This window comes from Carassius carassius, chromosome 32, assembly GCF_963082965.1.
Source record: "Carassius carassius chromosome 32, fCarCar2.1, whole genome shotgun sequence".
Taxonomy (NCBI): Eukaryota; Metazoa; Chordata; class Actinopteri; order Cypriniformes; family Cyprinidae; genus Carassius; species Carassius carassius.
This window is the reverse complement of record NC_081786.1, coordinates 4,588,160-4,600,436: the sequence shown is the minus strand read 5'-3', so window position 1 is coordinate 4,600,436 and position 12,277 is coordinate 4,588,160. Positions and strand designations below refer to the sequence as shown.

The 12,277-nt window shown below is 36.8% G+C and overlaps 1 protein-coding gene across 2 annotated transcripts in view; it reads right to left on the bottom strand.

Moving 5' to 3' along the window:
- Positions 1-1,257: 1,257 nt before the first annotated feature.
- Positions 1,258-12,277, bottom strand: part of sec23a (Sec23 homolog A, coat complex II component) — a 32,872-nt gene continuing 21,852 nt past the window's right edge. For both annotated transcript variants that reach the window (XM_059519931.1, XM_059519930.1), the window contains exons 13-20: positions 11,049-11,155; positions 10,093-10,246; positions 9,914-9,991; positions 9,663-9,824; positions 6,023-6,109; positions 5,447-5,602; positions 2,884-2,949; positions 1,258-2,715 (exon numbers count right to left, since the gene is read on the bottom strand). In XM_059519931.1, coding sequence (XP_059375914.1) covers positions 2,626-2,715; positions 2,884-2,949; positions 5,447-5,602; positions 6,023-6,109; positions 9,663-9,824; positions 9,914-9,991; positions 10,093-10,246; positions 11,049-11,155 — 900 coding nt within the window. In that variant the 3' untranslated portion in view covers positions 1,258-2,625. The remainder of the gene's footprint in view (positions 2,716-2,883; positions 2,950-5,446; positions 5,603-6,022; positions 6,110-9,662; positions 9,825-9,913; positions 9,992-10,092; positions 10,247-11,048; positions 11,156-12,277) is intronic.

The following is a 12,277-nucleotide window of genomic DNA, read 5'->3' as shown; positions in this document are numbered from 1 at the left end:
TTCTAAGATTAAATCACTGAAATCGATCTGATTGTTATGGACCACAGCAATACAGTTAGGGAATATTGTCTTTGACAATATGCTTTTTTTTCCACTCTCAATGACACTCCTGCCGGTTCATGTTGCTAATAAATAACTGTTTTTCACTGGAAGAAAGATATACTTTATAGCCTTTACATACACATTGATTTGTATGTTGCAACTGCAATAAGCGACTACAAGTCATGCTTTCCAAATCAACATTTAACGCATGCTCTGTATGTTCCTCAATTTTTAATGGTATTTTTGATTACATTTTGAAATGGTGAGACTGGGAGGCAAATTTAAGAAAGTAATAGATGGGATATATGAAGAAAATAAATGCGTAAGGAAAAAAAAAAATCAATGGTTATAAGAGGAATTTACAGCAGGCTTTCACAGCCATTGAGCTGAAATCAGTGTGAAAAGTGTTTTCAGCATGCATTATAGAATCAGAATATAGATCATACATTACATTGTGCTCAGGGGGTATAAGTGATATCCTTTTAATACTAGCCTAATGAAGGGTTTAATAAGAATGAAAACCTTGGCATGCCAATCTGACAGGATGATCCATAAAGTATGGATAGGGAAACGGATGAGAACTTTAACTGGGAATAACATGGTACATTTTGAAATAATGAACACTTAAGGCATGAATCTGTAATTGTCTTTCCATTACACTTGGATGTGAAATATCTAGATTGACTCCTGTGAGAGTTTAATCATTTACATACAGAATTTCAAGGAACCTTTGACTTCTCCAATAATCACAGCTGAACCAATGCTCTCTTAGTTAATTGCTGCTCCCATGTGGCCATCAGTGAAAACAACCACAGAGATGGTGTAAAACTAATAATTCTTCTCAAAGGAAATCTTTGAATATTTTTGTTGGGCCGTGGCATCATATTTCATGACTGAGCCCAAACTCTCACTTGTGGAACACGCAATAGTCGCGCTCTGTTAAAGGAATATTTCCATCCTCGTGTCGATCAAAGCCTGTATGGAAAAGAACAGCTCAGTGATTATACAAAACCTCTGTGTCTCGCAGAAGAAAGTAAGTCATGCAGTTTGGAATGACATGAGGGTGAGAAAACGATGACAGTGTTTTCAACTCTTCCTTTAACAACACACAGTCAGTTTCCGTGTCCTTTGAGACTCACAGGATGCTGACTTGAAAGGCAAGAGTGACAGAAAGAAGGTTTCCAGTTTCCAAAATCTGAACACTGCAGGTCAGCCGGGACCACGAAGCCAGTTTTATTAGAAACAAAACATACAATACTGCTAGAAATGGCTCATAAATATCAGAGCTACAGATAGAAAGGCAGCTTACAAATTCCCCAAGTCTGTGTTTGGAATGGGGCATTCAACCCAGCGCTGCAACACAACCCATCAACACAACGAGACGAGAGACGTGCACAGGGTCTAAAAATAAGCCATTGTTCTGAGCTGTTGGCTAGAGGCGGCATTCAAGCTCCCATGTTTAATTGGCTACAATGACAGTGCTTTCACCTTCCTCGACTAGGCAAACAAAAGTATCTGCTGCAGGTGTGCTGAAACCAGCGAGTTTCCTCCCTCCGTTCAACACAAGTCTCATCCCAGAGCTTCGTACACGTAAACATCAGATTCGAAGCAATAGTTCAGCCAAAGAATAAATGTTCAGTCATTATTTACTTGCCCTCATGTTGTTTCAAACCCATATGCTGGCAAATAGCTTTTGAAGAATTGTTGTGGTTTTTGCCATAGGAAAAAAGCACAATAAAGGGAAATCAATATGACTTTTGCATTACATTCCAGGTTTTCTGAGGCCATACAATAGCTTTGCACAAGGAAATTTAAGATTTCATGACCAGAACATTCAAAAATGGTGCACAGAAGCAATTGACAACAAATAGCATTGGCTTATTGCTTAATTTAACCAAGATTACATAGGTCAGTGAATATTAATGTTTTTGTATTACTGCTATTAATGCATTAATGTTATTCTTTACTTTTGAATAATGGATATTAATGACCTTCAATAGTACTTTTGCTCTCCTAGTACATAGTACTTGAAACTCTTCTATAATCAAATAAAAGGAAATCAAAAATGGTAGATAAAAGCCATTTGTATAGCAAACTACTGCAATGCATTTTTTTAAAAAAATGTGGGCTAGGCAGTGATTAATGACTAAAAAACTGAAATGACTGAAAGCTTATATTGCTTCAGAAGACTTGCATATATGGACTATTCTCGTCTAGATAATTATTCAAAAAATTCAGTTTGTGTTCAGGTACAAAAAACAAAATCAGCATATGGGTTTGAAATAGCATGAGTACATGATAGATGAATTGTCATTTTTGTTTAAACTATTTCTTTAACTATGTAGCTCACATACCTAAATTAGATTCATTCTGATTGAAACAGTAACAAATGTCTTGTCCTGATGTATACTCAACATGCAGTGTTTACCGTTATTGTCATAATCATTCAAAAATAACACTTCCCTTCACGATTGACCCAATCTCTCTTTTCAAAAATCTAGGCATGATATAAATGGGGAAAACTGAGGGCAGTGCCAATGTGACCCTGCTGGCTGTGTGTTACTGATTGCCGAGTGGAGGATCTTAGGCAGCGCTGGACACTGCCAGCTTTTTCAGATGATCCATAAACACCTGAAGACTCACGTCGTCTGTCAGAATGGGTGCGCCAGACTCCTACACAAACACAGGAAGTGTGATTCAGTCAGCAGCAGTGTGGGGTAACCATATTAGAACAAGCCGAGACGTGTTTATATTGTTGTATAACAACGCATCGTCACAGTGGACTAATCAATATTCCTTGAATAGGAAATGTGCTTGTGTTGGTGAGATATAGGAGCTTACCTGACCCCATGCATACATGTTGTTGTGAGTCTGAGAAGGATTCACTTTGGAGAGAAGGAAACGTGCCTGGAGGGGGAGAGAAAATAAATCTCAGTAAAAATTCAGACCTTAAAAACAGTTCACATGGTGTATTAATATGCAGAACAGCAGCCATGTCTCGATGACCCATTACAGTCATTTATTCACAAGCACCATTTAAAAATCTCTAAGGGCGAATATCTCAGGCGTAGAAATTGACTGAAGAGCTGTCGGAAAAACTGTTTTCAAAGTAGCACCTTCCATATGAGCGGTTATTAATCAAGGCTTGAGAAAATGGAGGTGGCTTTTTGAAAGCAATTTATAAATATTTGAACTGACTAATGCAAAATTACTGATTCAAACAACTGTCGTTGCCAAGGTGCTCTCAAACCAACTATTTTTTTAATAAAATGGACAGGTCTGGCTGTAAAAACCTACAGTTTACAGTGTAAATGCAGTTAATAGACCTGTCAATTGTTTTAAGTGGCATTTGCTCTCCATAAACACATAAGAGAGAGATAATTCATCAAAATTTGGAAAAATACTAAAATATACATTTTTAGCTCATCATCACTCAGCCGTGCTATACACACACACACACACAGATCAGCTGACATCCCTGTTCAAGAGCCAAGTGCACTTAAATGTTGGCTGCAACACACAGAATGATCTTTGATTTGTTATGCTGCTTGGCATGCATAAACCTCAGCCAGGCTAATGAACAATATGATTTGGTAGGTTTGTTGAAAATTGCTATCTTGTATACAACTGCTCTTGCCATTCCATTGAGAAAAACAAAACAAAAGAGATATAATCCAACATGGCACTGATTTTTTCCAGAATTAAGAGAGTTCCGTTCCAAAACTTGAGCTGACACCGAGCTGCCTACCTAGACAGCAATTTATTTAAGGCATCACTGGAGCATTCCCAATATTAAGGCTATGCCAAAAAAGTAGGCAGAAACATTGTGCTGACAAATCTGACATTGGTAGAGCAATCCAAACCCTGAGATGAGTAAAAAAGTCCAATCCAAAAGTCAAGATAAATATCTGTTATAAATTTTTTTATTTAATTATTGACAAAAAGCTTTTATCTATTTTACCAAATGCTGCTCTTATACGAATATCTCTTAGCAACATTCTAATTTCAGATTATATTGGAATCAACTGTAAATCAGGTCTCTGATGCGTTTCAACCGAGTAGTCCAGAGATGCTGACTATATAGTGATCCAAATCAGTCACTTATCAGGCTCTATTACTGTTAAAAGGCACCTTAAAAGTTAACACATTACACATAAGGTTCACCAAATAACTTTTCATTGAACAGTTCTTAAAAGAACCATTTTTTCTAAGTGTGAACAGCATTTTAATAATCTAAAGAACCCTTTTTCCACTATGTAGAACTTTCTGTGCAAATGAAAGGTTCCATGCTAAAGGTTCTTCATGGAACCATCACTGCCAGCAAAGAAACTTTATTTTTAAGTGTATGTAGAGCACTATGACATGACAAATTAAATTAAATTTTTATTAAATCAAACAAATTGAAATCATGATACTTACAATTTCAAAATAAAAATTTATTAAAAGTTAATTCCCTATGAAATGTTTTTTCTCGCCTAAAATTGAGTTTTATTTTTTAATAGATTTTTTTTCCATTAATTTTCTGGATTGTATTTTAATAGTTTCATAAAAATTTCATATTCAAAAGCATCTTTAATGAATTGATTTTATTAAAAGAATATATAGATTTTATTATTTAATTTTATTTATTTATTTTTCAGAAATACTGTGTAGTATATTTAAATTTTTCTGCTAAATAAATTCTGGTAAACAACTTTTCTGTTAAATATTCCTTTAAAAATAACGTTTTAATAACTTCATTAGTAGTGATAGTAGGACTATCGTTACATTAAGAAATATTTCAGTCACAGATTTTTCAAGTTTGCATATGACAAGTTTTTCTCAAAACTAAAACACTGATGAAGTGACTCTCTGAGCAGTTCTAGAGATGTTTGTGTGTTCATGTACTCATAAAATGAGGTGGCAGAGGCTCCCTGTGAGAATCATGCGTGCTTCAGTATGTGTGTAGTAAATGAAACCATGCTTTGCATCATTCATTCACACAGAGCCATGCAGAACATGCAGGATTCATATTTAGTATTTCTGTGGCTTAATATGCGCAGACACAAGTCCATAGCACTTAGTTTTAAGTGTACTGAACTGCTTTTTGATTTATTCATCCAAAATGTGGCAAATTCCATGACATTCAGCGTTATACAATAAATTCTGTTTTTATGACTGGATTCCGTGTTTTCTGCATCACAGAAATCACAGCGCCCTATGTGAAAGGTTTTTGGACAGAGCTCGTATTGCACAACACCTCGTGGCTTATTGCTTTATTTAACTCAGGTCAGTTAATATGAATGACCTTTTTACTTATGAATAATGAATATTGATGACCTTTAATATTACTTGTAAACACAATTAATCAGTGTAACCCATTTATTTAGTGTGAGTGCCACATAATGATTGACGTCCTCTGTACCTGACTGCCACCGTGCTCCGTGTCGATGTAGCGTGGCATGGGGAAACGATTTTGCAGAAGCTCTTGGGCGTCATCCACAGGAGCCTGAAGCAGGTGGCGGAAGTTCTCATACTCCGGCATGTCCTGGTACCCGGCTTTACGCCACTGAGACACAGTCTACATGAGGAAAAAACACCATGCATCTGTCAGAAGTCATCCAACAAGGTGCCAAATCTGAAAATCCATCTTGTTTACTAGTGCTAGTAAATGTGACTGAGAGAACATCTCACTCAGTTGGTTTAAATTTCACTTCATTAGCATGTACTTCAGCGAGACACCTACAAGTGTTTCATCAGAAACTGTCTCTCCTCTGAAACGCAGCCAAGTTTCAACTTGTTTCAGTCCAAAACTGGCTCTGATTTCATTTGCACAAATTACTGAACAGTTCAGACCGAGACCAAGAAAGCAGACTGCATTCTTAATTATTAAAGAGATGAAAAAGACTTGGCTTCAAACTAACGTCTACCCAGTCACATGGGAAAACAAACCGCCGTGCAATCGGAAGGCAGAACATGCGTTTTGATTTTCACATCTTACCTCTCCGTGGTAAATCACAATCTGGAAGAAGGTGTCCATGAGGAGGATGCGGTCAGGCAAGATACTGCTGCTGTCCAGCAACACAGGCTACAACAACAGGAAACAAAGCCTATTATTAGACTGTCACTGTCAATTAGATGCTTTGATAAACATCTTTCCTAGAACTTCCCCCTTCTGGTCCCAATGTCTGGGGAAAACAGTAAGTGACATAAAGCCCTCCATTAAAAGCAGATTACAAATACACACATGTCAGTTTGAGTTGCGCGTTGTATCATCGCCCTGATGTTGTTTAACTGTAGAACATACAGTCCAGGCCATCTGAACATCATGTAGAGTTCATAGTACAACCCATTCATACAACATTTGCTTCTTGCGTTCAAAAATAATTGTGTGCTAATATGTGCAACCTTTATGCAAATGGTAACGTGTCTTCACTGTTAAAAATTATTTTGTGGTCAAGTAAATAATACCGAAAAACAAATGCAATTTCTACATTAAATAATTTGTTTCAGACAAGAATTAAAAAGAAAAGAATAGAAGAAAAAAAAACAGTAAATAATTCAAGAAAGCCTACACACTTCCAAATGACAACAAACTTTTAAAATGTAAGAATATTTAGATCATGGAAATTAAGTTTCAAAATATTAGATACCTTAAAAAAACTTGAAAAAATAGTAAATGAACATTTTCTAACAAAAAGTGCAAAGTAACAAGTAGAAAAAGAGAAAAATGCACAGAGACTTTTCTATCTACAGATTTTTCCCTGTAAATGAAGGGTGCATAATATTGCTGAAAAACAATCACTAGCAATCAGATGTCTGTATGCACAAAGGCACAGATCCCTAAGCAAGGCAATATCTGCAGATAAAATGTTTTTTTTTCTGTAGAAGCGTTTTTTCACATTTTAAAAAATGTTATGTAAGCTGCAAAAGACACGGGCACAAGATGAATGTAAAAAAACACAGTGACATTCATTTAAAGAAATATAATAGGTCACCAAAAATGATTTAGGTCATGTTTATATATTGTGTGATAAGTCAATATATTTATAATTAAGACAGACCTGACTTTTCAATATAAGTTTGAACTTATATTGTACTTGTAATTGTTTGTTATTTTTACAAAGATTGTTTAAGTAAATATCAAAGTCATGATCCCGTTTGTTCCCATCATGCACTTGGACATGAATAATTAATAAGGCAATTTTTTTTAGCTGTTTTCAAGATGTATTTACACTGTTTTAAGGTTGCTCTTGTTGTTAGGTTCAGTAACTTGCTTTTTTATGACATCTAGAGTTAGTTTTCTACTCAAAATAACCTATTCATACTCAAAAACTATTCACTGATTGTTACCGACATTGTGTATCATGTGCCAAGTATTGAGGTCTCTGTGTTTATTTGGGTAATAACTCTATTGATTAGACATGATATCTTAAAAAGAATAAGTAGCTGTCTACCTGCTTATGTACATGCTTGTAAGTGAACCACATGCTCTAATGGATTTTTTTTTCTCAGTGCTATGTTGTTTGAATAAAGTTTACAAACCCTGGCTAACTTGAATGTATTTCAGTATTGCAGGGCAACCTTAAAATAATTAAGCAGAAATCATCAAACTCTGAGTGAACACGTTAATTGTAATTATTTGCTTTGCTAATTTTACTTAATTAGTCAAGTTGATTTTACTTAATTACATACTTACATTTTACTTAAAAAAAAAAATATGCATACAAAAACTTGCTAAATAAAAATTAAGTACATTTTACTTATTGTTTTTTTTCCAGTGTTTGCAAAAAAGTTTAAAGACAACAATAATATGAGCTTGAACGAAAATGAGAACAAAAAGATCACAGCACTCTAATTAAACAGAACACTGTTTAATCTGTTGAGTCTGGGGACATCAGGTGCACAGTCATCATGACACTGCATTGCACATTCAACCAGAGTCATGACACGTGATTGACTTTGAAGACTCATTAAGCTCATAAAAAAAATCCAGGTAATACTGATATTTCACTTTCTATACACTGCCTTTCAAACGTTTGGGTGGTCAGTAATTTTTTCTATGAAATGAGTTATTTTGCAAGGAATGCATTTAAATGATTCATTGTAGAAAATGTAGAATTAAAATTAATGCCTTTCGTGAAAAAAAAAATCCCCATTTCACAAGAATGTTAAGCAGCACAGCTGTTAAGAATAATAAATAACCAAATAATAGGGGTCAGTGATGCGCGGGTTGATCCAAAATGAGCGGGTGCCTGTGGTCGCCCGCAGTTACGAGTCATCCAAAAATATTTTTAATGATATTCGGGTCGCGGTCGGTCGGGTCCTTTGAAATAAAAATGCCAATTAAACCTTTGTCATTTATATAGTACTAGACACATTTTTTTAAATACATAGGCCTACACTTTATTGGCTGAATAACTGGCATGAAGATGACGCACGAGCTCAGTCTGCACGTAGAGATGGAGGCGGCAAAGAAGACTGCATGGGGAGCAACAGCGCTGACGACTTCATTAAGTTTTGTTTTATAGAAAACTCTTTTTAAAAGATTTTCCTTTTGTATAAATTGTATCTTAATTTTAATCAATGTTTTATCAATCAGTTGCCCGTATTTAATAAATAAGAAGCAAATATATAGCCTAGCAGTCAATGTAATAAGGCGCCGGCAGGATCACTTGCATTGCATGTGAACTAAACTCAGCGTGTGCCTCACAGATTTGAGAAATATAGGCTATATATTACAGAAATTACTTGAAATGTCTTCTTTTAAACGAAAATATTCAAACCAAAATAAATGGGCTACTCTCTGATGATGTAATCCATAACGTGCATTTCTCTCTGGCGTTCATGGCGAGTCTGTATTGTCAACTTCATCTTTGCAGCGACACAGAAAACACCAGTTTATTACTAAACAATAAAATGACTCCTTGCATATTTTTGAACCAGCAGGCCATTCTGGGTTGAGCGAGACCCCACGGAATGAGCGAGCGGATCGGGATATTCAGAAATGCGCTCTCCGCTCACGAGCTCTGATCGGAACAAACCCGAGCCTCAATGTCTGCTGACCTTGCAGAAACATACAAATAGACATAGCCAGACTAGACTATTTTAGTACAAATTATGAGCTTACTGACGATTTTTTATAATTCTTGAAAATATTATAATATATTAAGTTTTGTTGAAAGTTAATTAAGAAAATTTTATTTGTGTGTTGAAAATCATGCATGAAACTTCCATCTATAAAGTCCATCCATGATTAGGGGTGCACCGATCGAGATCGGCCGATCGTTAATGCGCATCTTGCCAGTAAAGCCGGTTATCTAATCAGCGGTAAATTCCATCAGGTGCGTGATTTCACATAGAGCCGCTGTTACTACACAGAGCCGTTGTTAAATGTCTAGTTGCGCAAATAAACGCTGATGATGAACGTGGATTTGCGCATCTTCTCAGTTAACAATGGCTCTGTGTAGTACCAGCTGCTCTATGTGAAATCACGCACCTGATGGAATTTACCGCTGATTACACAACCGGCTTTACTGATGAGATGCGCATTACGATCGGCCGATCTCGATCGGTGCACCCCTATCCATGATCATCAAGCAAATATTAAATGTGCAGTGGGAGAAGGTTTGCATGTTTACCTCTGGTGGCCCGTTGAACGAATATGCATACAGGATGGGCTGAACCATTATTAGAGACTGGGTCAGGTCCTGTCTCATGAACTGGTGTCTGTAATAGGTGCTTTCATCAGGACTGTTGTTGAACACTTGCAGAAAAGGAGACCTCCTCAGATGGAACATAAACTGCCAAAGACAATGTCAAGATCTCATTTTCACTTAGCTGTAAAGCGAGATTCAGTGTAGTTTCAGAGCATGAGACAAAAAGAACATACCTGAGGATACAATGAGAACGTCTCAGAGAAACGGAATGAGTTGGGATCGTCTTTATGATAATCTCCAAATTTCTGGCACTGCAAATGAAAGAAAAGGAAATTATTGTGCATCCCTAATACTAAAGGACTGATTATACCAAGCAAGCCCCAGCTAAAAGAAGAAGTGATGAAAGACTCACCAAGCGGATGAGCTGTCGGTCCAGCCAGCGCAGAACATCTGGGCCCTCCTCCGTCTCGGCCCTATAGACGGCCAGGCGGGCCATGAGGATGGCAGCGGCCTCCTGGTCAAAAGATGCAGCGATGCTCTGGATCTGAGTCTGTGCATCAGCCCAGCTGAAGAGGAGGATGTGAAGAACATGTTATAGCATAGTGACCTTCAAACACAAGCTTCTGCATCATCGGTCTGACTCACACTGATTCATCCTCACGTCTACATGGTAAAAAATAAATCTAAAAGGTATATTTAAAGCGACAGAACAGAAAAGAGTCAAAGAGCTCAGTAATGTTTCAGATACTTAAAACACCTTTTAGTATGCTTGAAAGCTACAAGCAGTGCATTAGTCTTTGTCCAAGACTATGCAATGCACATTGATTCTGACAAACAAATATAATGTTAAAAGTGGAATCTTTTGATGTCTTCTTCAAGCTGTCATGGAAACTCTACATGGATGTATGGAGAATAACAAATGGATGATGTACAAAGATGATGTCCAAACTTGAACACATTTATGAAAGGACAATCTACAAGAAGAACCATCTACAAGGTTGTCTACAAGGTGGACACTTTGTGGACTTTATTGTTTTTTGTGTCTCAGTGGCATTTCAGGTGACATTTAGGGTTGAAAATACAGCAGAACAGAAGTCCTAATGTAAAAAAGCATTACGCTTGGTAATATGTTTTTGAAAGAAGTCTCTTGTGCTCACAAAGGCTGCATTTATTTGACCAAAAATATAATCTAAAAACCATTTTGTCTTTTTATTTATTTTAAAACGTAATTTATTCCTGTGATGCAAAGCTGAATTTTCAGCATCATTACTCCAGTCTTCAGTCTCACATGATCCTTCAGAAATCATTCTAATAAGCCTATTTGCTGCTCAAATATTTCTTCTTATTATCAATGTTGAAAACACTCACTTCCTTGCAATCGTGGTCACTCTGATGCGCCTCTGCCCGCTAGAATGCTGGTACTGTGTTACGTACTGTATGGCTCCACGCCCACCCTGAGGGATAGGAGCGTTGTGCTGAGGAAAAAGAAATATTGTTTTGTTCAACAATATTAAAGACAAACCCATCAAATGTTATTGAAAAGACAAAGGGTTGCATTCTAACAGGTTTCCAAAACATTCCCACCACCCAGGCACCAATCTACTATTGTCTGGATGAACTAACTAATGCTCCACTGCACAGTTTATACACAGTCTAATCCAAAGTCACCAGTAAGCAAGAATTGGAGACAAATGGAGATGTTTTGGAAGCATTAGCAAAGCCAAAGTGTCCCACTCCTCAAGAAGTCTACTGTAAAAAAAATCTTCACAAAGTCAGTATTGAGATATAAATTCGCAATTCTTAGAAGTTAAGTCAGAATTGTAAGATATAAACTTGCAGTTATGAGAAAAGTAAAACCAAAAAAAGGGATTGCGAGATTTAAAAAAAAAAAAAAAAAACGCAATTACCTTGTTTTATGTTTTTACACAGTGCAGAAACGGTCTTTCACAGAAACTGACTGCAACTGTGAAGTAATAAGTAAGTTTTGATATTTATATTTGACTACAAAGTATTGCAAATATGGCTCGTGCAATACCACCAAAAAACCTGCAATCCAAAATCAGTTTAATGCCTGTAAGAAACGACACGTGTAACAGGTTATAACTGTTATAACTAGAAGGAAGGCTTAAGCTCTGGGTAAAGGCACTGAAGCCTTAATTAATGATTGAGGCTTAAACCGCATTAGGGTCATGCTTCTTGCCAATTATACTAAAAAAACACTCGAGCATGAAATGGCTCATAAAGTCGGCAGCAGTCGGCAACCGAGAGGATATTGAATCTCAAGCGTCATGTTTGCAGAGCAGTGCAGCTCCAGCCTCCCAGTGCGCCCTGTGTCCACAGAAACGTACTCTTTAAATGCTAGATGCTTTATTTACCTCGCTACATGTGATTGTAGCTGTTCACATAGTTTTGCCTCTCAAGGCAGCGTGTTTGCCTTTTTCGAATCGGCTGAGGCAGGTGCTGATAGTAGAGGTGGAGGGGGGTTTGACTCACACTCCCCAAAGAGATCAGTGCTTGGTGAACTGCAGTTGATCCTCTACTCCTGAAGATCAGCATGAGGTACACTCCTCCCATAAAGCAACACCTTCCCAGGTGGT